The sequence below is a fragment of the Bubalus kerabau genome, chromosome 4 (genome assembly GCF_029407905.1).
Source record: "Bubalus kerabau isolate K-KA32 ecotype Philippines breed swamp buffalo chromosome 4, PCC_UOA_SB_1v2, whole genome shotgun sequence".
Taxonomy (NCBI): domain Eukaryota; kingdom Metazoa; phylum Chordata; class Mammalia; order Artiodactyla; family Bovidae; genus Bubalus; species Bubalus kerabau.
In genome coordinates this window covers 70,824,907-70,852,393 of record NC_073627.1, presented here as the reverse complement: position 1 = coordinate 70,852,393, position 27,487 = coordinate 70,824,907, and the positions used below count along the sequence as shown (strand labels likewise).

Here is a 27,487-nt window from a genome sequence, read left to right as displayed (position 1 = left end):
GCCTGGGAGCCCACAACTCACATGGACAGCAAATGTGTTTGTAAGAGATAAAAGCTTCATGTCCTCTTATTTCTAATATGGATGGGAGAGAAAGGAGGCTCGAGATGATGAATCTGATTTTAATCCTAGTTTTATCTCTGATGATAATCTTTGATGGTCATTTCATTCGGCAGTGATTTCAGTTTTCCATCTGCAAAATGAATGGAGTGGGAGGAGGAGAGAGGGATGAGAGAAGGGATAAAAAATATCTGCCTTCCCACCTCCTAAGGTTGTGGAGAAGAACCAGGTTGATATATGAGTGGCCTTTGAGTTCTGGAAGAACTCTGGAGAATGCAAATAACACCCTGGTAGGCAGAAAGGCGGAGAAAGCAATGGCACCCCACTCCAGTACTCTTGCCTGGAAAGTCCCATGGACGGAGGAACCTGGTGGACTGCAGTCCATGGGGTCTCGAACAGTTGGACACGACTGAGCGACTTCAGTTTCACTTTTCGCTTTCATACGTTGGAAAAGGAAACAGCCACCCACTCCAGTGTTCTTGCCTGGAGAATCCCAGGGATGGAGGAGCCTGGTGGGCTGCTGTCTATGGGGTCGCACAGAGTTGGACACGACTGAAGCAACTTAGCAGCAGCAGCAGCAGCAGGCAGAATGGGGACAATGCAGTCTTATTGTCTCTCCTTTTCCATTTCTTCTGTGACAGGTACAATTCCTCACAGGAGGAGAAAACTGGTCTTCCTGCATCAGTGGGTAATTTGGCCAGTCAGAAATCATGCTTCTTCCGTCCTGACTGACCGAGGCCTCCATGTGCCACTGAGGCGGAGGCGGTGCTGGCGGCCCCACCGTCCACTCCATCGCTGGCTTCTGGGCTACAGGTAAGTGATGGGTGTGCGTGTACCCTCAATTCTAGGAGCAGCCAGAAACCTTACAGAACCAGTTGTGGTTTGTTGGAGCTCTGCTCTTCACACCATTCACACTCTTGCCCATCTCTTGGCTGAATTCTTAGCGTAGTCCCAAGGTCTTGTACACAAGGTCCTGCCCCTGGCCTTAGAGAGCATCATCTCCCCCCACACTTCACCTGGTTGCTACATGCTTCCAGAAAACAAAGCTCTTTCTCACCAGAGGGCCTTTGTACAAGCTGATCCCTATATCTGGGATTTTAAAAAAACTTTTATTTTAGATGAGAGTGTATTGGAGTATATGGCTTCTCTGGTGGCTCAGATGGTAAAGAATCTGCCTACAGTGTGGGAGACCCAGGTTCCATCTCTGGGTCGGGATGGAGAAAGGAAAGGCAACCCATTCCAGTTTTCTTGCCTGGGAAATCCCCAGACGGAGGAGACTGGCAGTCCATGGAGTTGCAGAGTTACAATCCATGGAGTTGCAGAGTCGGACACAAACGAACGACTATCACTATAGTTGATTTGATTTCCCTGGTGGCTCGGTTGGTGATGAATCTGCCTGTCAATGCAGCAGATGCGGGTTCGTTCACTGGGTCAGGAAGATCCCCTGGAGGAGGGCATGGCAACGCACTCCAGTATTCTTGCCTGGAGAATCCCATGGACAGAGGAGCCTGGAGGGCTACAGTCCATGGGGTCACAAAGAGTCAGATACGACTTAGCAACTGAACAATAGCAATAGCGACATAGTCGATTTACAATGTTGTGTTCCTTTCAGGTGCGCAGCAACACGATTCAGTTATACACATATCCATTCTTTTTCAGATGCGTCTCTTCACTTACCTAAATCCTGTTTCCTTTCAGGTCTCCATTTACAGGGCAGATGTCAAAGCAGCCTTGTCTGCCTCTCTGACCTAGGTTGAGCCTCATGTTGAGTTACCATATTATCCTGTACACTTAATATATTCAATTTAAAAAATTTTCAGCTTCCTTATTAGACTGAAAACTCTGAGAGTGGAGAAAACCCATCTGTTCCTGATCTTGTTTCCATCTGTCCATAGCTGTTTATCTCCCTTCCGTAAACCTGCCGGGAGTCATGTCAACATCATAATAGCTGCTGTTTGTCGAGTATGTATTTATGTGTTGGGCTTCTGTACTGTTCAATGTTCTACTCAGCTTTTCTCGCTTTATCTACTTCAACCGCATAAGCAACCTAAAGAGAGAGTGAATGTGGACAACCAGGAAGCTGGGTGCATTTACTTGTTCGACATCTACTATGTGCCAAGCAGTGTTTAAGTTACTAAGGATTCTGCACGAAAGAAAGCAGATAAAGCCCTGCTCCTGTGGAATTTGCACTCTAATATTTAGTGGCAGCTACACAGCTGCAATAGTGCAGGAAGACGACAAGGCAGCCTGTCTTCTCCTGGATGTGAAGTTACTAGGAGAGTGAAAGTCAGATCAGAAGAGAGATTTTTGGGCATGTGGCACAGTGGTAAAGAACCTGCCTGCCAGTGCAGGAAACACAAGAGATGTGGGTTCGACCCCTGGGTTGGGAAGATCCCCTGGAGGAGGGCATGGCAACCCACTCCAGGATTGTTGCCTGGAGAATCCCCATGGACAGAGGAGCCTGGGCTACAGGCCATGGGGTCACAAGGAGGTGGACATGACTGAAACAACTTAGCACACGCACAGGAGAGTGAGAGCTAACACTCGTGAAGCATCGCGTCCTAGGGATATTCGCATTTTATTTCATTATCACAATAACTTTCTTTTAAAAAAAAATTATTTGGCTGCATCGAGTCTTAGTTTCGGTGGGCAGGCTTAATTGCCCCTCAACACGTGGGATCTTAACTTCCTGACTAGGGATCAAACCTGTGTCCCCTGCATTGGCGTGCAGATTCTTAACCACCACCAGGGAAGCCCCCCATGATCATCTTCTGAGGCTGATACTGTCATTATTGCCATTTGATAATGAGGAAACAAATTTCCCAAGATCCCAGAGGCAAGACCGCTGCTGGTGGTCCCAGGGGGGACTCCCACCCTGGGTCTCCCAGGGCCTCTGCCCGCCCCACCCCCTCTCAGCCGAGCCAGCCAGCAATCCAGCCCCCAGGGAAGAGCTGTCCCGTTAGCAAATGCTGATCTCACACGCGTATAATTCCAGTTACCAAGGTCCTTTCAAGTGTGACAGTCTCGATCTTGGCCGGCATTCCCTTTAGCCGGTCTTTGTCCACATGTTAGAGCCTGAGATAGAAACTGTGATGAAACCTTTCTACTGGTGACCAGAGGGTGGCAGCTGAATGTATTCAGCAGAATGGTGACCAGCAGGGATGTGGCTAAGGTATCCAGATGTGGAAGAAAAGGATATGACCTCTAAGTGATGTCACAACTTCAGCCGTGTTAAACATAAGGAATAAAAACAGAATGGGAAGGTTACCCTGGTGAAAACGTAGTTTCATAGCAGCGGTGAAGGCGTTTCCCTCCCAGGGGCTATTAGCCTCCCTCATCTTTGACTCGTCAATTTGAACAGAGGATCCCAGCTTCTCAGGGTATAACGCTTATGTCTCTGTTGTCTTCAGGGTATAGGATATGATATAGACATTGTGTACCTGGTATTCAGCAAGATATTTGAAAATCCTCCTTTTCCCCTGTGGGTCAGCTGGAGAAATGTGGGCTAGAAGGTGATTCGCTGTTAGGTGAGCTTGTATCTGGTTGAATGACTACTGCCTGTGGATCAGCGTCAGCTCCATTATGTGATGGGAGGCTCAGTTCTGGGCCTTGTTCACTGGGATCAGGGCCTTGGATGAGGGCCTGCATGCCCACTGATCTGCTCTAATTCATGGCTGGAATAAAACTAGTTCACCTGTTGATAAGTTGGACCAAAGTCCAGGCAGGGGTAAATCTGGCGAGGGAGAATTTAACAGAAACCAGTGGATGTCTTACACAGGTATGAAAGGGGCACCACACAGGTGTAAGACTGCAGCGACATGTCTGTGTAGCAAAGCGAACGTGGTCTGTTAAATACTGAAAACCCATTAAGAAGCCAAGTATGTGAAGTGAAGGCCAAAAACCAATCAGCTCGAGCTAATTTAACAGACATTTCTCATAACAAAAAGGTGCTAGACAGGACTTCCCTGGTGGTCCAGTGGCTAGGACTCCGAGCTCCCAATGCCGGGGGCCTGGGGTTCAATCCCTGGTCAGGGAACTAGATCCCATATACTGCAACTAAGAGTTCACGTGCCACGGCTAGAAGATCCTGAATCCCACAACTAAGTAACCTGGGGCAGCCAAATAAAGAAATAAATGATTTTTTAAAAAATTCCCAACAAAAGGGTGCTAGAAACTCATTCTCGTCCTTGGTTAAACATGCCTAGGATACTGTGTTCCATTCTGGGCATCATGCCAACCTCTAGGACCATCTGGAGTGTGTTAAGAATCAGTGTCCAGGAGGCTGAGGTGGGCCCAGTGAAGTCATCTCAAGAACAGTGGCAGGAAATTGGGCCATTTAATTGGAAGTAAGGAGTAAAGGTCAGACAAGCTTTGTTTAAGTATTTGGAATCTGTCTTGACCAAAATGGAGTAAATTTAATCTGTGTGGTACCAAAAGCTTCACAGGTGGCTCAGCAATAAGGAATCTACCAGCAATTCAGGAGCCACTGGAGATGTGGGTTTGAGCCCTGGATCAGGAAGATCCCCTGGAGAAGGAAATGGCAACCTACTTGCCATTTTTTTCAGTATGAAAAATTCCACTGACAGAGAAGCCTGGCAGGTTATAGTCCATGGGGTCACGAGGAGTCAGACACGACTGAGGGACTGAGCACATGTGCACCTCAAAGGCCTTGGAGCTTTGTAATGCTTGGGACTGTCCAGAAATGATTGGGCCAACTGGGGGTAGCCTGACTGTCTAAATGTGACCACAAGTCCAGAACTCTGTAGTGGGGCTTCGTTTATCAGAACCAGAGTCAAATTCCATGCCTTTTAATTAAACTCTTCATTTCCTCATTTTGGGCTCTAAATCAATACATAACCGGAATAATTTAAAAATAACAACCTGTGGCCGTCCATCTGGCATCTTTGTGGGCCAGAAGGAGTTTATGGGCTGAGCGGCCAAAGCCCTGGCTTGTATCATAGGGTTCCATAAATAGTCAGATGCAGACACATGCCAAGAATTCCACCCACTCACTTTTTAAAGTAATGTGACTGTTTCAGTGTTATCAGTTTAGCCTGACATGTATTTTCTGTATTTTCTAATTTGATGATATTTAAAAAGATATTTAATTTAATTTATTTATTTGGCTGCACCAGGTCTTAGCATCACTGGTTGGATAGCATCACCAACTCAATGGACTTGGGCTTGGGCAAACTTTGGGAGATAGTGAAGGATAGGGAGGCCTGGCGTGCTGTAGTCCATGGGGTCACAGAGTCAGACATGACTTAGTGAGTGAACAATGGAGTCTTAGTTGCAGTATGCAGAATCTTAGTTGCTGCATATGGGATCTAGTTTCCTGACTAGGAATTGAACTTAAGCCCCCTGCATTGGGAGTGCAGAGTCTTAGCCATTGGACCACCAGGGAAGTCCCCTGTTGATGTTATTTTTAAGCCCTTTCTTTGTGGAAGTTAAACTGTACAAAGGCCTCCAGAGAGCAACTCAGAAACTTGATGCACACTCTTCACTGTCAGACTTTGGGGAGGCCTGGTAATGGTTCTGAGACCACAAGATGTGTTACGTTGTATTCAGCGCAGCTTGGGGTTCACGAAGGACAGGGTCAGATCAGTAACTGAGTCCATTCAACGAATGCTTATTTAGGAATGTCTGTGCAGTAGGTGGGGCTTCCCAGGCGGCACTAGTGGTAAAGAACCTGCCTGCCAATGCAGGAGACGTAAGAGATGAGGGTTCGAACCCTGGGTTGGGAAGATCCCCTGGAGGTGGGCATAGCAACCCACTCCAGTATTCCTGCCTGGAAAATCCCATGGACAGAGGAACCTGACAGGCTACAGTCCATAGAGTTGAAGAGCTGGACGCGACTGAAACGACTTAGCCTGCACGCATGTAGTAGGTATTAGGCAGGCTATACAGAAATCAGAGAAAAAGTTCCTGCCCTCAAGTGGTTAACTAAGGGGAGACTAGCTGTGAATCACACATGCTCTAAGTACAAAGAAAGGAACAGAATGGGATAGGAATACATGCAGGGGGCAATTCCAGCTGAAGTAGGAGAGAGGAGTAGTGTCAGGAAAGTAGCTGAAAGCTGGAACAAGAAAAGTGATTCTCGGCTGCCCCATCAGAACCTTTTAGGCCTCCCCTTCTAGATCATCCGTCTGTACTTATGCCAAGAGCAGACTACACTAATAAGTGCATTTCTTATAACATTTGATACTTGTCCTTTTTCTTCTTCAGTGTTTTCTTGGCTATTCTTGACTGTTTCATCTTCATGTAAATTTCAGACTCTGCTCATCAGTGTCCACAAATAAACCTGCTGGGATTTGAATGGTTTTGCACGAAATGTAAACACCTGGTTAGGAACAGCTACCTTCACAATGTTGTCTTATTAGCCTTTTTTTTTTTTTCAGGTAATTTTACTTTCTTTAATATCTTGATTGAATTTTTGTATGTGCGTGCTGACTCTCGTCTGACTCTTTGCAACCCTATGGACTATAGCCCGTCAGACTCCTCCACCCATGGGATTCTCCAGACAAGATCACTGAAGTTGGTTGCTATGCCCTCCTCCAGGGGATGTTCCCGACCCAGGGATTGAACTCAGGTCTCCTTAATTGCAGGCAGATTCTTTCCTGTTTGAGCCACTAGGGATGCCCCCCAGTTTCCAAAGGGAAGCTGAAACATTTCACCACTAACAGTGAGGTTGTGGGGTTTTGGTTCTTATTAGATTGTTAGTTTCTATCAGTTTACTTTCTGTATGGCTAAGACTTACTGGTCAGAGGGTTAAAAACATGAGGATTCATAAATAGACCGGGTATATAAGGTCCCTTGACTTATGACAAAGGCACCACTTCCCTGCAGTGGGAAATTATTTTCTAGTAAATTATGATTGATAATTGAATATAAATATGAAACAAATAATCACTCCCCTCTTACACTGTACACAAAAACTATTCAGGAATATGTACCACAATGCAGAAGATTAAACCACAAAGCTGCCAAAGATGGCTTAGAACACTGGCTTCATGTGTTCGATATGGGCAAAGATTTCCTAAACAGGACACAGAAGACACTAATCATAAAGAATAGCTCTTCACCAAGGTGGGAGAAAAGGCTAGATACTGACTGGAGTCAGATATTTACAAATATCCAACAAAGCACTATACCGAGATACACCAAAAATGCTTCCAACTCGGTTAACAACAACAAAAAAATCCAGACAACCCATGTTAAAACATGGTCAACAGACTTGAACAGGTTCTTCTCAAAGAAGCTATCCCCAAAGGCTAACAGACCTGTGTGTGATCTCACTCTATAACCACAGAACTAAGAAAGGAAAAGAAAAAGAAACCGACGTGCTTTGTGTTGGCAAGGATGGATGGGTAGGGTAGATTTCTGACAGCGTTTGTCCACAGCTCTTCAGGCCCCAGGACTTAGGTGCCTGCTGACCTGACCTCTGAAGCTGGCCACTGTCTCTCTCTCTGTAAAGCTGTTCTCCGGGCTAGAACGGCTCTGCCTGTAAGAGCAGCAGCCCGCACAGAGATGTCAGGAATGGACACCACACCCCCAACCAGGAGTAGCCCTAGGCCAAGACCAGCTGCACTGGTGTGTGAATATCCCCTCCCCCTTGCCTCTGGGGTTGGGGACTTGAGCTCCCCCCTACAGGTGGCGCAAGTGATAAGGAACCCACCTACCAAAGCAGGAGACGAAACAGATGTGGGTTCGATCCCTGGATCAGGAAGATCCCCTAGAGTAGGAAACGGCCACCCACACTCGTACTCTTGGCTGGAGAATCCCATGGACAGAGGAGCCTGATGGGCTATAGTACGGGGTCACAAAGATTCAGACATGACCGAGCGACTTAGTAGGCACACATGCCCGCAGTGGTACCATCTTCATCACATACCCTGTACTGGCTCTCCTCCCTTTCATGTTTCATGTTTCACTTCCCTGCCATGATTTTTGGGGACATCTCCCAAATAAACTACTGGTACTCATATCCTCACTTCAGAGTCTACGTCTGGGGAAACCCCAATGAAGATATGTGTTATAGTCCCATAAAAACGTTTCCTTGCAAGAAAAGGACATGGGAGGTCGCTTTTACTCTGCAAGGATAACAGGAGTTAATATTTCTTAGCATCGTTGTCATTGTTATTTAGTCACTCAGTCGTGCCCGACTCTTGAGACTCATGGACTGTAGCTCACCAGGCTCCTCTGTCCATGAAATTCTCCAGGCAAGAATACTGGAGTGCATTCCCTTCTTCAGGGGATCGAACCCGTGTCTCCTGCATTGGCAGGCAGATTCTTTACCACTGAACCACCAGGAAAGGTCCATTTCATGGCATAGATTGCTGTATATCAGGACTCACTACCATTCTCCATGTAAAATTTATACCTGTCACCCACTTGGGTGGAAATCTGATCATATACGGTCAGAAATCGTGCTGGAAATTTTCCACGGTTTATCTCACCAAATTGTTGTCTCTATTATATTGACGTGGAAGTTGAAAATTACACGTGAAATAGCTTATTCAAGATTACAGGGACTTCCCTGGTGGTCCGGTGGCTAAGACTGCAAGCTCCCAATGCAGGAGGCTTGGGCTCAATCTCTGGTCGGGGAACTGGATCCCACATGCCACAACTTAGAGTTTGTAGCAGCTAAGATCTGATGCAGCAAAATTAAAAAAAAAAATCACATTACAGTTTTAGGATGAATTAGGATGTCTTAGCCTGACAAGCAACCGGGACGTTGACCAGATTGTGAAGCATCAGGATGAGAATTTGGGAGAAGGCACTTTATCTTCTCAGTGGGAAACCAGATGCTGTATAAACCAGAGGAATGTAGTGACCAGAGTTTGTGGGTACCCCTCTGACTTCAGGATGGAAGGTGGGTCGGGGGAAAGGGTGTCAGGGTGGCCCTTTGGGCAGTTGTTCCACTCATCCAGGGCTGAGATGGGCAGGTCTGAAATCAGGGTCTGCAGCCACAGAAATGGCAGGCAGGGTGGGGTCACGTGTCTTAGTGACCAACTAGACGTAGGGGCTGAAGGGGAAGGACAGCAGCTTCTCCTTTCAGATGTCTTTGGAATGTGGGTGATAACTGGAGTGTTCTCCTTGAAGGCGCTTCAGCAAGTCACTGTTCTTGTCGCAGGGCTCCCCCTGGTGGTGATAATAACCACAAACGGGGCTCACCCTGGGTGCCTGCTGTGGTAGGAGACACAAGGGAGCCTAGTTACATGAGCCCTTCCTCTCGTGGTGGCCGAGAGCCCCATAAAGAGAAACTGACAGCTGGGGAGAAGGGTCGGGGAGGGTGGTCCAGTTCTGAGATGGGTACGTTTCTGGGCATGTTATGTTCAGCATGGAGACCACAGTGAATAATTCTGTATCATATACTTGAAAGTTGCTAAGAGACTGGATTTTTTTTTAATATATAATGTGGTTTTACTTATTTGTTTTTATTTGCCTGCATTTGGTCTTAGCTGTAGCACGCAGGCTCAGTGGCCCTGCCGCATGTGGGATCTTAGTTCCCCGACCAGGGATTGAAACTTCACTGAAGAGTCCCCTTCAAGTGGGGTCTTAACCCCTGGGCCACCAGGGAAGTCTCAAGAGAGTAAATCTTGAATGTTCTCATCACACACACATGAGACTGTAACTGCTCAGCGATGCATTTGTTAACTATACTTGTGCCGATTCTTTCTCAATGCATGCATATATCAAATTATTACGTTGTACACCTTGAACTTATAAAGTGTCCTGCATAAACTTGTTGTTTAGTCACTTAGTCATATCTCTTTGTGACCCCATGGACTGTAGCCCACCAGGCTCGTCTGTCCATGGGATTCTCCAGGCAAGAATACTGGAGTGGCTTGCCATGCCCTCCTCCAGGGGAATCTTCCCGACCTAAGGATCCAACCTGTGTCTCTTACGTCTCCTGCATTGGCAGGCGGGTTCTTTACCACCATAAGTGAAGTTGCTCAGTCATGTCCGACTCTTTGTGACCCCATGAACTGTAGCCTACCAGGATCCTCCATCCATGGGATTTTCCAGGCAAGAGTACTGGAGTGGGGTGCCATTTCCTTCTCATGTGGCAATTTAAATGAAAGCAATGTGTTAAACAAAACAAATCTTTGCGTTAGAGAACCCCAAGCCGAGTAGCGGGGGATGCCCTGCCCACAGGACGCCGGCCCTTACCTTCCTATGGCCCCAGAGCTGGTTCCCCTTCATGCCGTGACAGTCGTACAGAGTGACGGGGCTGCTGTGGGACACGGCATCGAAGCAGAACTTCCGAGTGTGCAGGGGCTCGCCTGGCCGGATATCCTCTCTCCAGCCGAAGGTGAAGAGCTGATAGAGTGACAACAGCAGAAAAGCAACGGTAAGCGTAACTCGGAGAGATTCGCGAGGGAGAAGTATGTCTGTCACCAGTGAAGAAATCCTGGCTCCTGTTTTACAGGAAAATAGCTTGGTGTGGGGGTGACAGAGGTGTTGAACAAGCCAGGATCCTTGCGCTCTGTGGCTGCACAGGGAGCACCGTTGGCCCAGGCTGGCCAAAAAAACAAGTTTCCAGTTAGAGAGAGAGACACAGAGGGACAGAAGGAGGGGAGAAGGTATTTAATGATGCTCTTTATCATTCTTTTCTGTTTAAATTGTTTTTTCTTTGTACCAGGTCTTAGTTATAGCACATTAACTCTTAGTTGCTGCATGCAGGATCCAGTTCCCTGACCGGGGATTGAACCTGGGTCCCCTGCACTGGGGTCATGGAGTCCTAACCACTGGACCACCAGGGACATCCTTTTACATTCCTCATTTAGGTAAAAAATTAGTGGATTAAATGTTCCACGTTCGTGCGTGCTATGTTGCTTTAGTCGTATCCAGCTCTTTGCAATCCATGGACTTTAGTCCACAGCTTCTCTGTCCATGGGATTCTCCAGGTAAGAATACTGGAGTGGGTTGCCATTTCATCCTCCAGGGGATCTTCCCAACACAGGGATCAAACCTGCGCCTCTTATGTCTCCTGCATTGGCAGGAAGGTTACCACTAGGGCCACCTGAAAAGCCCCAAATGCTACACATTTAGCCTAACTGAGCAGATTAACTGAAAAAAGACTAGGAGTAGGATTGCGCTGGATGGATGCTAGCAAGTTGACAATTTTGATTTAAATGAAAGCTAAGTTTGATGTAGTAACTGATAAGCAAATTGATTTCCTGGGGTTGATAAGAGTAATCCTGCCAGGCAGTGTCAGAAGTTTGGGACTGTGACTCCCAGTAAGAAATACAGTTTACACACACACGGACCGCTCCCCTCATCCCCAACCCCCAGCTGAATAGAAGTTTCATGGAACATTTATCCTCTTTGCATTTAATAGACTTTTAATTGCATTTAATTGTGTCTGACTCTGTGACCCCATGGACTTTAGCACACCAGGTTCCTCTGTTCTCCACTATCTCCTGGAGTTTCCTCAAACTCATATCCTTTGAGTTGGTGATGCCATCCAACAGTCTCATCCTCTGTCATCCCCTTCTCCTCCTACCCTTGGTCTTTCCCAGCATCAGGGTCTTTTCCAGTGAGTTGGCTCTTCATATCAGGTGGCCAGAGTATTAGAGCTTCAGCTTCAGCATCAGTCCTTCCAATGAATATTCAGGGTTGATTTCCTCTAGGATTGACTGGTTTGATCTCCTTGCTGTCCAAGGGACTCTCAAGAGTTTTCTCCAACACCATAATTTGAAAACATCAATTCTTCAGTGTTCGGCCTTTTTTATGGTCCAACTCTCACATCTGTACATGACTACCAGAAAAACCATAGCTTTGACCATACAGACTAAATTGACTAAAATTTGATTGTATAACATGGTAGATTGAAAAGTACAATTTCCATTTCTATAAGGAAAGGGTATTTTCTTGAGTTTGAGCTGAACAACCATTTGAAGGGTTCAGTGGGAGAAATCCTAAAGTAAGTAGGAACATGGACTAGATCAGCCCTTGGGCTTCTTGCAGTTGTAACATCTCAGTGAGTTTGTGTCATTTTTATGACAGGACTTTTATGGGCCTCACTGTGAGGCCAAGCTGCGAGTCCAAAACAGAGAGCTGTCAGAAGACCCTGTGGACGTAAAAACAAGCACAATGCTGAATTCCATGCAGACAGTAAGCACACTTGGCTGAGACCAGGCTCTGAGATTATCCCAGTTTTGGGGTCCTACCTGGGTGAGAAAATGCAGAGAATCTGGCAAAACTCCAGGGATGGCACACAATACCAGTTACATGGTGGGGAAATGGCAGGCGTCCAGCACAATGACCCAGTTTTACAGGTACATCTATTCTTTTTCACATTCTTTTCCATTATAGGTTATTAAAAATATTGAACTTATTTCCTTGTTGGTTATCTATTTTAATTTATAGTAGTGTTTATATGTTAATCCCAAACTCCTAATTTATACCTTCCCTCACATTTAACTATAAGTTTTCTTTTTGTCTGTGAGTCTATTACCATCTTCTCCGTCAGTCAGTTCAGTCATTCAGTTGTGTCCAACTCTTTGCAACCCCCTGGACTACAGCATGCCAGGCTTCCCTGTCCATCATGACAGGCGGAGTTTACTCAAACTCATGTCCATTGAGTGGGTGATGCCATCCAACCATCTCATCCTCTGTCCTCCCCTTCTCCTCCCACCTTCAATCTTTCCCAGCATCAGGGTCTTTTCAAATGAGTCAGTTCTTTGCATCAGGTGGCCAAAGTATTGGAGTTTCAGCTTCAGCATCAGTCCTTCCAATGAACACTCAGGACTGATCTCCTTTAGGATGGACTGGTTGGATCTCCTTGCAGTCCAAGGGACTCTGAAGAGTCTTCTCCAACACCACAGTTCAAAAACATCAATTCTTCTGCACTCAGCTTTCTTTATAGTCCAACTCTCACATCCATACATGACTACTGGAAAAACCATAGCTTTGACTAGATGGACATTTGTTGGCAAAGTAATGTCTCTGCTTTTTAATATGCCCTCTAGGTTGGGCATAAATTTTCTTGCAAGGAGCAAGCATCTTTTAATTTCATGGCTGCAGTCACCATCTGCAGTGATTTTGGAGCCCCCCCAAAACAAAGTCTGTCACTGTTTCCATTGTTTCCCCATCTATTTGCCATGAAGTGATGGCACCAGATGCCTTGATCTTAGCTTTGTGAATGCTGAGTTTTAAGCCAGCCTTTTCACGCTCCTCTTTCTCTTGCATCAATAGGTTCTTTAATTCTTCACTTTCTGCCATAAGGGTGGTATCATCTGCATATCTGAGGTTATTGATATTTCTCCCGGCACTCTTGATTCCAGCTTGTAATTCTTCCAGCCCAGCATTTCTCATGATGTACTCTGCATATAAGTTAAATAAGCAGGGTGACAATATACAGCCTTGATATACTCCTTTTCCTATTTGGAACCAGTCTGTTGTTCCATGTCCAGTTCTAACTGTTGCTTCCTGACCTGCATACAGGTTTCTCAAGAGGCAGGTCAGGTGATCTGGTATTCCCATCTTTTTAAGAATTTTCCAGAGTTTTTTGTTTCCCACGTAGTCAAAGGCTTTGGCATAGTCAATAAAGCAGAAGTAGATATTTTTCTGGAACTCTTTTGCTTTTTTGACAATCCAGAGAATGTTGGCAATTTGATCTCTGGTTCCTCTGTCTTTTCTAAATCCAGCTTGAACATCTGGAAGTTCACGGTTCACATACTGCTGAAGCCTGGCTTGGAGAATTTTGAGCATTACTTTACTAGCGTGTGAGATGAGTACAGTTGTGTGGTAGTTTGAGTATTCTTTGGCATTGGCTTTCTTTGGGATTGGAATGAAAACTGACCTTTTCTGGTCCTGGGGCCACTGCTGAGTTTTCCCAATTTGCTGGTATATTGAGTGCAGCACTTTCACAGCATCATCTTTCAGGATTTGAAATAGCTCAACTGGAATTCCATCACCTCCACTAGCTTCATTTTTAGTGATATTTCCTACGACCCACTTGAGTTTGCATTCCAGGATGTCTGGCTCTATGTTGGTGATCACACCATCGTGATTATCTGGGTCATGAAGATCTTTTTTGTATAGTTCTTCTGTGTATTCTTGTCACCTTTCTTAATATCTTCTGCTTCTGTTGGGTCCATACCATTTCTTTCCTTTATTGTGCCCATCTTTGCATGAAATGTTCCCTTGGTATCTCTGATTTTCTTGAAGAGATCTCTAGTTTTTCCCATTCTGTTGTTTTCCTCTATTTCTTTGCATTGATCTCTGAGGAAGGCTTTCTTATCTCTCTTTGCTATTCTTTGGAACTCTGGATCCAAATGGGTGTATCTTTCCTTTTCTCCTTTGCCTTTAGCTTCTCTTGTTTTCTCAACTATTTGTAAGGCCTCCTCATACAACCATTTTGCCTTTTTGCATTTCTTTTTTTGGGGTATGGTCTTGATCCCTGCCTCCTGTACAAAGTCACAAACCTCCATCCATACTTCTTCAGGCACTTTGTCTACCAGATCTAATCCCTTGAATCTATTTGTCACTTCCACTGTATAATCGTAAGGGATTTGATATATAATTGTAAGGTCATACCTGAATGGTCTAGCGGTTTTCCCTACTTTCTTCAACTTAAGTCTGAATTTTGCAATAAGGGGTTCATGATCTGAGCCACAGTCAGCTCCTGGTCTTGTTTTTGATGACTGTATAGAGCTTCTCCATCTTTGACTGCAAAGAATATAATCATTCTGATTTCGGTATTAACCATCTGGTGTTGTCCATGTGTAGAGTCTTGTGTTGTTGGAAGAGGGTGTTTGCTATGACCAGTGCGTTCTCTTGGCAAAACTCTGTTAGCCTTTGCCCTGCTTCATTCTGTACTCCAAGGCCAAATCTGCCTGTTAATCCAGGCATTTCTTGACTCCCTACTTTTGCATTGCTATCTTGTTCATGAGTATATTTGTATTGGTTTTTTAAGATTCCACATATAAGTGACATCATGTGATATTTGTCTTTCTCTGTCTTACTTCACTTAGTATGATGATCTCTAGGTCCATCCATGTTGGTATAAATGGCATTATTTCATTCCTTTTTATGGCTGAATAATATTCCATTGTATATATGTACCACATCTTCTTCATCCATTCCTCTGCCAGTGGACCTTTAGCTTGCTTCCATGTCTTGTCTATTATAAAAAATGCTGCTATGAAAATTGGGGTGAGTGTATTTTTTTGAATTAGAGTTTTAAAATACCCATATGACCATGTTGTCTCTTAACCTGAAAGCTCATCATATTTTCACATAACCCTTAGAGGATGGAGTTTAAACTCTTTAAAACATAAAGAACTTTCCACCTTCTGACCTTTACCATGTTTTCCAACTGCATCCCTTCCCCTTTAGTTTATGTTCTAGCAATAGTAAAATATTTATAAATTGCTAAGAGAGTGAATCTTAAAAGTTCTCATCACAAGTAAGAAATTCAGTAACTATGTTTACTTCCAGAGGTCAGGAAGATCCTCTGGAGATGGAAATGGCAACCCACTCGAGTACTCTTGGCTGGAAAATCCCATGGACAGAGGAGCGTAGTAGGCTACAGTCCATGGGATTGCAAAGAGTCGGATATGACTGAGTGACTTCACTTCACTTCATGTTTGGTCCCTTGTATAGCAAGGAGATTAAACCATTCAATCTGAAAGGAAACCTGAATTTTCCTTGGAAGGACTGATGCTGAAGCTGAAGCTCCAAAACTTTGGCCACCTGATGGAAAAGACCCTGATGCTGGGAAAGACTGAGGGCAGGCAGAGAGGGGGATGACAGAGGATGAGATGGTTGGATGGCATCACTGACTCAATGAACATGAGTCTGAGCAAACTCTGGGAGATAGTGCTGGACAGGGGAGCCTGGTGTGCTGCAATCCGTGGGGTTGTAAAGACTTGGAGACAACTGAGCAACTGAAGAACAACAACAACAAACTATGTTTGGTGATGAATATTAACTAAACTTATTGGGGTTATCATTTCATAATAGATGCAAATGTTGAGCCAACATGTTGTATAACTGAAACAAATCTTACTGTATGTCCATTAGACCTCAATGTAAAAAACTAGTTCCTTGCACTAATCAGGTTGTATGTATTTTCCCGTCTATGGCTTTGTTCATGAGAGGCCCTCTGGCTGCAAGGCCCACATTCACCAGCCAGCTCCCCTAAGAAGCCATCTCTCTGAACCTCCCCTTCCGTCCCACCCCCACCTTATTTCATCATGCTTGTCCGCTTATGTTTCTGTAACCTTCACTGGTCAGTGAGACCCCAGATGGCAGGAGCCACATCTTCATCTTTGTGTTTCCAGCACCCAGAACAATTCATGACATTTAATTCATGTCCAGTAAAATTTCTATTGCATAAATAAAAACTTGAACTCATTATATAACAGAAAGTGCACTGGAATAACTGTCAAGAGGAACTAATTATAATTAGTCTTTTCGGTTTCTCAAATAAATTTGTTTTGTTTGTGTCTAATTATTAATACAGCAATATCACAAATAATTCATTTTTTGAGCTTTCAATGATTCTCAGCTCAGTTACCTATTATTAAAATAATAGTGTCCTGGCCTATAAACCTGTCATGGATTAAATTTTATGTTATTTAAACTTCACAAATCTTGGTACCGTAAGCAGTGCGGGTACCGGTGGCTGTGACTGGTTTATCCATTTCCCACTTTGTTGCTTTCCTGATTCTATCCCTGTAGAAGCCAGAGCTGAAGGGCGCTGTCTCATTGCCTTGCCTTTCAGTACCCAGCTGGCCTGCACAAGTGGGTGGGCTGACCACCGCCACGCTTCAAGAGTCCAGGCTTGTGTGTGCTTCCATAGACAGCGATTTCTTTTTACTTTCTTACCGTTTCCTTTCCTCTCATTGTGGTTTAGTCGCTAAGTCCTGTCCCATTCATTTTTGATCCCACAGACTGTAGCCTGCCAGGCTCCTCTGTCCATGGGATTCCCCAGGCAAGAACACTGAAGTGGGTTGCCATTTCCTTCTCCAGGGGATCTTCCCAGACCAGGGATTGAATGCACATCTCTGGCATTGGCAGGTGGATTCTTAACCACTAGACCACCAGGAAAGCCCTCTCCAGGGTCTTTGAAACGCTCTCTCCTGCCGCATAACTTATCCTAATTGTCACACGGAACCAATCAGCCACTGACTGGTCTCATTTCTGAGACCTGCAATCCTGTGCAGTCGTGTCAAAGCAGAAACAGGCACACATCATGCAGGTACCTGATGGTTTGGAAAGCTTTGGGCTGCTCCTCACTGACAAGAAATATTCAGATTTTATTCAGGTTCCCTGCACAGTACCTCCTGACTTGTTTTCAGCCTCAAAGTCCTCACTCTTGAAGTACATTGATGTTAGTTTCTCCACTTTCTTCTTTGAAGTGAGACTTTAAAACAGATTCATAATGATATAAGTTAGACTTCTTGGTTTTGATGTTAATGTGGTGTGCACAATGTTGCCTGAGTCTGTATTGTATTACACAAAAGCACAAAGCCTTGGTTGTCGCTAAGTCATGTCTGACTCTCGGTGACCGCATGGACTGTAGCCCTCCAGGCCCCTCTGTCCACGGGATGCTCCAGGCAAGAACACTGGAGTGGGTTGCCATTCCCTTCTCCAGGGGATCTTCCTTCATTGAGTAATAAATATATATTGAGTATAAATCGAATAAAATGAAGAGTTAATTACTGGAAAAGAGGCAGTTTGTGACGTTTGAACCTCCACGTCAATATACAGTGATACATGTTTCAAATAAGATTTACTTTCACCTCCTGTCAACCTTGTTTGATCGCCTTGTTTTCAGAGACTATGGGGAATGGAAATCTTTTTAAACAGCTGGGACAACCCTGAGGGATGGGATGGGGAGGGAGGTGGGAGGGGGGTTCAGGATGGGGGACACTTGTACACCCATGGCTGATTCATGTCCATGTATGCCAAAAACCACCACAATATTGTAAAGTAATTAGCCTCCAATTAAAAGTTTAAAAAAAGAAAGAAAAAGAGCTGTGTTAAGTGGCCTTTTGTTCCTCTTAGATAGCTGTCTGCTTATCTACTGCTGCCCTCTGGTGACTATTTCTTGAGTTACATGCCACAGGTTTTTGCAGTTTGGCCTGGCCCTCGTGGCTCAGCAGTAAAGAATCCACCTGCCAATGCAGGAGACGGGGGTTCCATCCCAGGGTAGGGACGATCCCCTGGAGAAGGAAATGGAAACCTACCCTAGTATTCTTGCCTAGGAAATCCCATGGACAGAGGAGCCTGGTGGGCTACAGTCTATGGGGTTGCAAAAGGGTCAGACGTGACTTAGTGACTAAACACAAGGGGAGGACTGAGTACGCAATATAACTGGCTTTATTTATATGTATTTTCACCCATCAGATAAAGTTTGCAGCCCAGAGCATATTTCACTCTAGCATATTCCCTGGGATGGAGATGTTAAACCTGATCTGGTCATTCAGGTATGTCTGCATCCTTCACAACCAGCTGGACAGGCGTGTCTCCTGGTCGGCTGAACAGAGACAGTAGAGAGGAACTGAACTCAACAGAGACAGAGGGGGCATTTCCTTCTGGCATCCTCCTTTTCCTTTTTGAAAATGTCCTTTTCTCCTCTAGATGCCAGCCTTACCGAGTGGCCGTGAAGCCTTCTCTCTTGCTCCCAGACTGCAATCAGAATTGCTTCATGGAGGAAACGGGTGGACACTGTCCCCTGCTCTGGTCACAGAGGATACAGATCCCCTGGAGAAGGGGATGGCTACCCACTCTGGCATTGTTGCCTGAAAAATTCAATGGACAGTGGAGCCTGGAGGGCTACAGTCCATGGGGTCGCAAAGTGTCGGACACGACTGAGTGCTAACACACGCAGAGGATAAAGAAGGCAAGTCAGCTTCTACTGAAGGTCCACAGCTGCCAGTGAACCTCAAGCTGCAGGGCCTTCCTTAACACCCACCTGACACTGTCTGTAGATGCAGGGTGTATCTGCGAGCATGTGTGCTCTGTCGTGTCCGACCCATTGCGACCCCATGGCTTGTAGCCTGCCAGGCTCCTCTGTCTGTGGGATTCTCCAGGCAAGGATACTGGAGTGGGTTGCCATTCCTTTGCCTGGAGAACCTTCCCCACCCAGGGATGGAACCTGGGTCTCTGGAGTTTCATGCATTGGCAGGTGGATTCTTCACCACCAAGTGCCCCAGGGAAGCTCCCCTCAGTACAGTCCCTGGTTTAGGAATTGATGGAGTTAATTCTGGGCTGTGCTCTGGACTTGGCTTAGTGCAACTGTTTTCCTAGATCGGCTGCTCTGCGCCGGGGCGGGGCAGGAGAGGGTGCACAGTGGGGAGAGGGGAAGGACGACATGTCCAGCCTCATCACACTCAATAACTCTTGGAGATCCCAGGCTGGGAAAGGTGGGGGCTTCTACTAACTTAGCATTAGGTAGTTACGAGACGTACTCCTTCAGTCTGTGTGATGAGTACATGAGGGTGTGCGGTTTAATTTCTTATAGTTTCCTGTTTGAAAGATTTTATAATTTAAAACAATGAAAAGGGGCAGGCACAATTCTTCCCCTGTCTTTCCTCTTTTACAGGTGACTTGGGGTGAGGGAAGCCCCTCACCAGGACTGTCACATTTCAGAGGTGGTCAGGAACCACACCTCACTTAATAAACTGAATTGCCCTGGAATGTTGTTTTCAAGCACAAGCACTAAATGGTCTTAAAGCAGGGCTTCCCTGCTTGCTTGGTGGTTCAGTGGTAAGGAATCTGCCTGCCCATGTAGGATATGCAGGTTCGATCCGTGGGTCAGGAATATCCCCTGGAGGAGGAAATGGCAACCCACTCCAGTATTCTTGCCTGGAGACGCCCATGGACAGAGGAGCCTGGCGGGCTACAGTCCATGGGGTTGGGTCGGACACAACTGAGTGACTAAACAACAGCAAGTCTTAAAGCATCCCACGTGGTCCACGCTGGGGTGTGCCTGCCTCTGAGTTATCCTTTGTGTGTAAGATCACAGATTGCTGCTACAGTGACAGGTGTATGTAAAGTAAGCTGTTCAAGCAGCCAGAGGGGGAGATAAGATTAGAGAAAGTCACAGAAACGGACAGCATCGCCAAGAGTCCTTCCATAAAACCATGAAATCTGCTCGGGAGAGATGTATAAACACCCTACAAACTTTTCATGGTTTGAAAGCTATCGTCCTGGGAAAGGAAACAGCAGACTAGGGTCACCATCAACATCTCTTTACCACCCTTTCTATTCTTTTCTTTTTTTTGACACCATGTGGCATGCCGGATCTTCATTCCTCGACCAGAGATTGCGCCTGTACCGGCAGCAGTGGGAGCATGGAGTCCTAACGCCTGCACCGCCCTGAAATGCCAGCATCCTTTCCTTAAAGCCCATTTGAATACCTGATCTCAATGGATGACCCTGACTGCCCTGAGAGGACGCGGAAGCCAAGAAGGGGTTCCCTTGACCGCAGAGCTAGGTGGTGACCTCCCAGGCCCCTCTAGAGACCTATTCCCACACCGTCCCCTGCCTGTACCAGCCCCCCGCCCCCAGTCCCAGCACGCACCTGCTCATGAGACCAGGTCCTCTCAGAACCGTCCTTGACACACACGTCCAGCCTTAGCTCGGTCCCCGTGGCTCCATGCTTGCTGTCCACGCAGAGGTTTGCTGCCACGTTTCGAAGCTGTGGAGAGAGGAAGGATGAGGATGCAGCTGTTCCTGACAATCCTGGTGGAGATTCAGCAGGGATTTTTTTTTTTTAATTCCACGATGATTGGATCGTGCCTTAAATTCGTATCGAGAGAAACTGGAGAATTAAATATCACACGGGCCAGTCTACATGTCAAAGAACATGAGAAGATTGGACTGCAAACCGCAGTGAGACTCTGGGTGAAACTGCAGTCTAGAAACAAGGACACAGAGCTCATGACTTCTGTAAGATGGGAGATTTTTCCTTTCAGGTGGTTCTTTAGCTCATAACTGGTCATCTTCCTGCTTCAAAGCACTGTCTCCTATCGCCACACTAGCTAGGTAGCTAGGAGAGAGCTCCAGAATGAGGCAAGTGCCGCAGGTAGAAGGTGTGAGGAGGAGGCCACTGTGTAGGGGTTCACCTGACGCCCCCCGGTGGCCTGGGATGGACCTGTCGTCCTGCTTTTAGCATTTCTCCTGGATGATAAACTAAAACGTGCCATCCAGTGAGAGTTGGACCAAAAAAAGGCTGGGCACCAAAAATTGATGCTTTTGAACTGTGGTGCTGGAGAAGACTCTTGAGAGTCCCTTAGATAGCAAGGAGATCAAACTAGTCAATCCTAAAGGAAATCAACCCTGAATATTCATTGGAAGGACTGATGCTAAAGCTGAAGCTCCAGTTCTTTGGTCACGTGATGCGAAGAACTGACTTATTGAAAAGACCCTGATGCTGGGAAAGATTGAAGGTAGGAGGAGAAGGGGTGACAGAGGATAAGATGGTTGGATGGCATCACCAACTCAATGGATATGAGTTTGAGCAAGCTCTGGGAGATAGCGAAGGACAGGGAAGCTTGGAGTGCTGTGGTCCATGGGGTCACAGAGTCGGACACAACTTAGTGACTGAAGAGCGACAACAAGAGAGTATTAGGAAAATGGGAAAGACAGTGACTATTGGTGCACTCCTTGACTGGATGAAGATTCTCTACCCCAGGGGTCCCCAAACTCCAGGGTCTAGTGCCTGATGATCTGAGGTGGAGCTGATGTAGATAATAGAAATAAAGCACACAATACATGCACTGTGCTTGAATCATCCCCAACCACCTCCCCACCGGTCTGTGTAAAAACCGTCTTCCACGAAACTGGTGCCAAAGAGTTTGGGGACCGCTGCTCTACATCACGTAGAGGGACTTTGAAAAGTTATAGCATGAGAAAAAAAATGACTTAATCATTCTTTGCAAATATTGTAGTAAAGAACTGAATGGACTTTCCTGGTAGCTCAGCTGGTAGAGAATCTGCCTGCAATGTGGGAGCAAGATCCGCTGGAGAAGGGATAGGCTACCCACTCCAGTATTCTTGAGCTTCCCTGGTGGCTCAGACAGTAAAGAATCCGTCTGCAATGCAGGAGACTTGGGTTCAATCCCTGGGTCAGGAAGATCCTCTGGGCATGGCAACCCACTGCAGTGTTCTTGCCCGGAGAATCCCCATGGATGGAGGAGCCTGGCAAGCTACAGTCCATGGGTTCGTAAAGAGTCTGACACGACTGAGCGACTAAGCACAGCACTAAGAACTGAATAGTTAGGGGTGGGAAAATGGTGAAAAGTATCAACAGCAGAAACGGCAACAGAAAAAAGTCTGGACATGGATGAGTCCCCACATCAAATCTTCCCGCCCAGAGCCTCCACTGGTCCTCCTGCCGCCAGCAGGACCACCTCCTGTAGCACAGCTGGACACACCACTGAGGTGTGCATGCTTAGACGAGTGCGAGGACCTTGGTCCTTTTCACATCTTTACAGGGTCCTGCATTATAACAGTCCCTTTAGGTCCTGCTAAGAATGGAAACAAGCACAGGATCTACCTGAGGCATCATTTTAGTCACAATTCTTCTGCCCAGAATGCGTAGCTAGGGAGTCTCTCCAGTACAGAATGATGCCTGGACGGGGCCTGATCCTACTGGGCTGGGGCAGTGAGGCAGAGAGGAGGTTATGTGACGTACTGGATATCACAATCAAATAAGCGATGCTGGGACACAGTGTGGTAGGCACGTGGGCTGTTTCACTTCCACTTACTTAATTTTTTTAGTTTTTATGTATCTAAATTTGGCTGCCTTGCATCTTTGTTTTTTTGTGCATGGGCTTTCTCTAGTCGCAGTGCACAGGCGTCTCACTGCAGTGGCTTCTCTTGCGGCTTCCGGGCTCTAGAGCTCGGGCTCAGCAGTTGTGGCACACGGGCTTAGTTGTGTGTGGATCTTCCTTGACCAGGGATGGAACCCGTGTCCCCTGCACTGGCAGGCAGATTCTTAACCACTGGACCACCAGGGAAGTCCTCCACTTACTATAGTAGTCAGTTTAGTTCAGTTCAGTCACTCAGTTGTGTCTGACTCTTTGCGACCCCATGGACTGCAGCATGCTAGGCCTCCCTGTCCATCACCAACTCCCAGAGTTTACTCAAATTCATGTCCATTGAGTCGGTGATGCCATCCATCGAACCATCTCATCCTCTGTCGTCCCCTTCTCCTCCCACCTTCAATCTTTCCCAGCATCAGGATCTTCTCAAATGAGTCAGTTCTTCGCATCAGGTGGCCAAAGTGTTGGAGTTTCAGCTTCAGCATCAGTCCTTCCAATGAAAACCCAGGACTGATCTCCTTTAGGATGGACTGGTTGGATCTCCTTGCAGTCCAAGGGACTCTCAAGAGTCTTCTCCAACGCCACAGTTGAAGAGCATCAATTCTTCAGTGCTCAGCATATTTTATAGTCCAACTCTCACATCCATACATGACTACTGGAAAAACCATAGCTTTGACTAGATGGACCTTTGTTGGCAAAGTAATGTCTCTGCTTTTTAATATGCTGTCTAGGTTGGTCATAACTTTCCTTCCAAGGAGTAAGCATCTTTTAATTTCATGGCTGCAATCACCTCTGCAGTGATTTTGGAGCCCCCCAAAATAAAGTCAGCCACTGTTTCCACTGTTTCCCCATCTATTTGCCATGAAGTGATGGGACCGGATGCCATGATCTTAGTTTTCTGAATGTGGAGTTTTAAACCAACTTTTTCACTCTCTTCTTTCTCTTGCATCAAGAGGCTCTTTAGTTCTTCTTTGCTTTCTGCCACTATAGGAGTAGAGGCTGGTATAGGGTTGTCAGGAGGGAATCAAGGCGGTGGATACCAGATTCCTTATTCAGGAAATTTGGCCACAGTTGGGGTTCACCCTCTGCTGCTGGACCGGTGCTCTCAGGCGTCTGTCCATGCTGACAGGGGATGTGAAATCATGGAGGACACAGGGTGACAGTTCTGAACCTGGTTTGGCCTACAGACTTCTCCCAGAAGCCACGGAGAGCTATGGACACGCTTGCAAAAATAAAGGAACTGGAAGTGGACACACACAAGCACTTTTGCATTCACTTTTCTGGCTGCCATAGACTCCACATTTGAACCCAGATGACAGAAAATGCGTGCCACCTCCACATACATTCCACAAAGGAATTGCCTTGCTTTTCTTCTTCTTTTTTTGGCTGCGCCACACTCATGGTTGGCTTTCCCAGTGGCTCAGTGGTTAAGAATCCGTCTGCAATGCAGGAGACTTGGGTTCCATCCCTGGGTCAGGAAGATCCCCTGGAATGGCAACCCACTGCAGTATTCTTCCCTGAAGAATCCCTTGGACAAAGGAGTCTGGGAGGCTGTAGTCCACAGGGTTGAAAAGAGTTGGAAATGACTGAAGTGACTTAGCACACTTGTATGCACACACAACATGTGGGATCTGAGTTCCCTGGCCACGGATTGAACCTGAGCCCCTTGCAGTAGAAGCATAGGGTCTTAAGCACTGGACCACCAGGGAAGTCCCACCCACTTCCTCTTAGTTTCCTGGGAGATCTGGACGGGCAGGATGTAAACTTGGCCATGTTAGCGAGTACCCCAGTTACTCCCAATTCCTTCACCTTTTCTCCACCTCCTCAATCAAGAGCCAGGGAGGAATTTCACTGTGGAATTTGGGGAGCCAAGCTTAAAAGAGGCATTTTGGGGGATCAATTCCCAGGTGTGTGATTGAGTTTATTGGGTGAAAGAGAAGCAGCCCGAGAGGTGGAAGTCTGAGCTTGCATCACTCTCTGGGGTCCAGCATCCATTAACGCCTGTCTGATCTCAACCAGGACTGGGGTTTTAGTTTCTTAAAGCTGCTTCACCGGGGGTTGCCAGACAGAACTCTGGGAAGAGCTTTCTTTTTATTCTTGGCCACTGAACTCACAGGCTCTCTATCCTTAGAGCTCTGCTGTCTGCTCAGACATGTCCAACTCTTTGCGACCCCATGGACTGTAGCCCACCAGGCTCCTCTGTCCATGGGATTCTCTAGGCAGAAATACTGGAGTGGGTTGCCATGCCCTCCTGCAGGGCATCTTCCCACCCTGGGATCTTCCCACCCTGCATCTCCTACAGTGTCAGGTGGATTCTTTACCCACTGAGCCATTTGGAAAGCCCAGTGCCAACTGATGGCAAAGGCTCCTTCAGGGAGCCTGTTCCTTCAGTGCTGTTCAATGCTGTTCCCACTCCTGAGTCCAGGTGGAGGGAACAGCAGCTGCTGTTGGTTTATGGCCACGTGGCTGCAGAGGGACCAGCTGCATGGGCTCTGCTCTTGGAAGAGGAGGATGTGAGGCAAAAAAGGATGTGGGCCACCCAGCGAGGCTGGGCAGTGGATCTGCCAGTCCTGTCCAAAGCTGTCAGAGTGCCTGGTTCTCTTTCTAAATGCTGTGAATGCGTAAGGGCTCTGGCAAGGGGTAGAGGAAACCATCGTCTGAACTCTCAAACATTCTAAACTCTCATCCAAATGGCATCTGTGTAGACACTGGGATAAATGGCTTTGGAAACCAAATTTCAAGTTCCAAAGGCATAATTGTCCACATCTGTGTAAATTTCAGCCCCTCGCTGTGCCAGAGAAGAGCCACCGAGAGTCCAGCAAGGACGAGGTGGGCACCTGCACCCAGCCTGTCCATCCACTCTGCTCACGCCCACCTCTTCAATTCACACCCCATCCTCAGCTCACAAACATGGCTCCGTCACAGTGAGCTGGTGAGTAAAATCGCAACAGAACAGACCCTAATGCTTGCTTACACTTTTGAATAAAGTTTTCTTTCTAAGGGAAAGTAGACAAGAAAAGAACACAGATGATTTCAACTTTTCCACCATGGGCTCGTGTATCTGCAGCTAAAGGAAAAGCAGTTCACACAAGCACACACGAACACACATACATACACACACATCTAGGACAGGGTCACTGATTCATCTGGGACAGAAAAGGGCATTTTCCTGCTCTGTTCTTCCAACATCCAGCGTGGAGACTCAGCAGGACGAAAATCACCTCAAAGGACCCAGAGACTTGGAGCAGGATTAGAAAGGGAGGCGGTGCTTGACTAGGAACAGGGAAGAAACAGGAGGAAAATGGGACTCTGGACGTGAGACAGGATTACAGAGATCTCCTGGGGGCGAGGATTAGGAGGTCTGGCGGAGTGAAGGCTGTTTTAGGTCGGCAGGAGAATGCCGGCTCAGCTGGAATCTGCGCTTTCCCTCCCCGACAAGGGAGGTTTTATGAAAGAGGCTGGAAGAAGGGGCGTGGAGAATAAACATCGAGGTGGCTGGCAAGTGGGGACAGATAATTCAGTTGGTAGTCAAAGAGAGACCAGCTCAACAGGAGAGGGATTTGCTATCGCCCTTTCATAGACTTGGGGTTTTTAAGTGAGAAGTAGTGGGTTCATGATTCACTCAACAAACATTAAGTAAGTACCTGGATGTCCCAGGGACTATGCTAGACATTGTATACAGTGGAAAATAAAAGAGGATTTGTGGATGAAATGGTAAAGATGGTGAAAAGGTACAATCTTCCAGTTATACAATGAAAAAGTTCTGGGAATGTGACCTATAGCATGGTCACAACAGTTACCCATTCTGTGTTGTATGTACTAAGACAGTGGGTCTTAAATGCTTGCATTGCAAGAAAATTAGTAATTCCACGGTGACAGATGGTAACTAGACTTATTGTGGTGATTGTTTTGTAATAGGTACAAATATCAAATAATTATGTGGACACCTGGAGGTAAATAGATTATGTTGTTGCTGTTCATAGTTCAGTCATGTCTAAATCTTTGCGACCCCATGGACTGCAGCACACCAGGCTTCCTTGTCCTCCACTATCTACCAGAGTTTGCTCAAACTCATGTCCATTGAGTTAGTGATGCCATCCAACCATCTTGTCCTCTGTTGCTCCCTTCTCCTCCTGCCCTTGATCTTTCCCAGCATCTCTTCTCCAATGAGTCAGCTCTTTGCAACAGGTGGCCAAAGTGTTGGAGCTTCAGCTTCAGCATCATTCCTTCTAATGAATATTAAGGATTGATTTCCTTTTGGATTGACTGGTTTGATCTTCTTGGTGTCCAAGGAACTCTCAAGAGCCTTCTCTAGCACTACAATTTGAAAGCATTAATTCTTCGGCATTCAGCCTTCCTTATGGTCCAATTTTCACATCCATACATGACTACTGAAAAAACCATAGCCTTGACTATACAGATCTTTGTCGGCAAAGTGATGTCTCTGCTTTTCAATACACTGACTAGGTTATAGGTCAATTATATCTCAGTTTTAAAAATTCAGAAAAATACATTTGAATTCAACCCCTCAGAAAAGTCTGACCCCTCCTTTGAAAGCACATCTAGTCCTTTGTCATTCCCAAAGTCCTGACACGTGAGGACCAGTGGTTTCTGAGCCTTCTTCTGGCAGGGTGTCCTCA

General features: G+C 46.4%; 1 protein-coding gene across 1 annotated transcript in view; it reads right to left on the bottom strand.

The window, feature by feature from the left end:
- GALNTL6 (polypeptide N-acetylgalactosaminyltransferase like 6) overlaps positions 1-27,487 on the bottom strand; it is a 1,496,936-nt gene that overhangs the window by 9,701 nt on the left and 1,459,748 nt on the right. Inside the window, exons 10-11 of the mRNA XM_055577661.1 lie at positions 20,603-20,719; positions 10,231-10,380 (exon numbers count right to left, since the gene is read on the bottom strand). Coding sequence (XP_055433636.1) covers positions 10,231-10,380; positions 20,603-20,719 — 267 coding nt within the window. The remainder of the gene's footprint in view (positions 1-10,230; positions 10,381-20,602; positions 20,720-27,487) is intronic.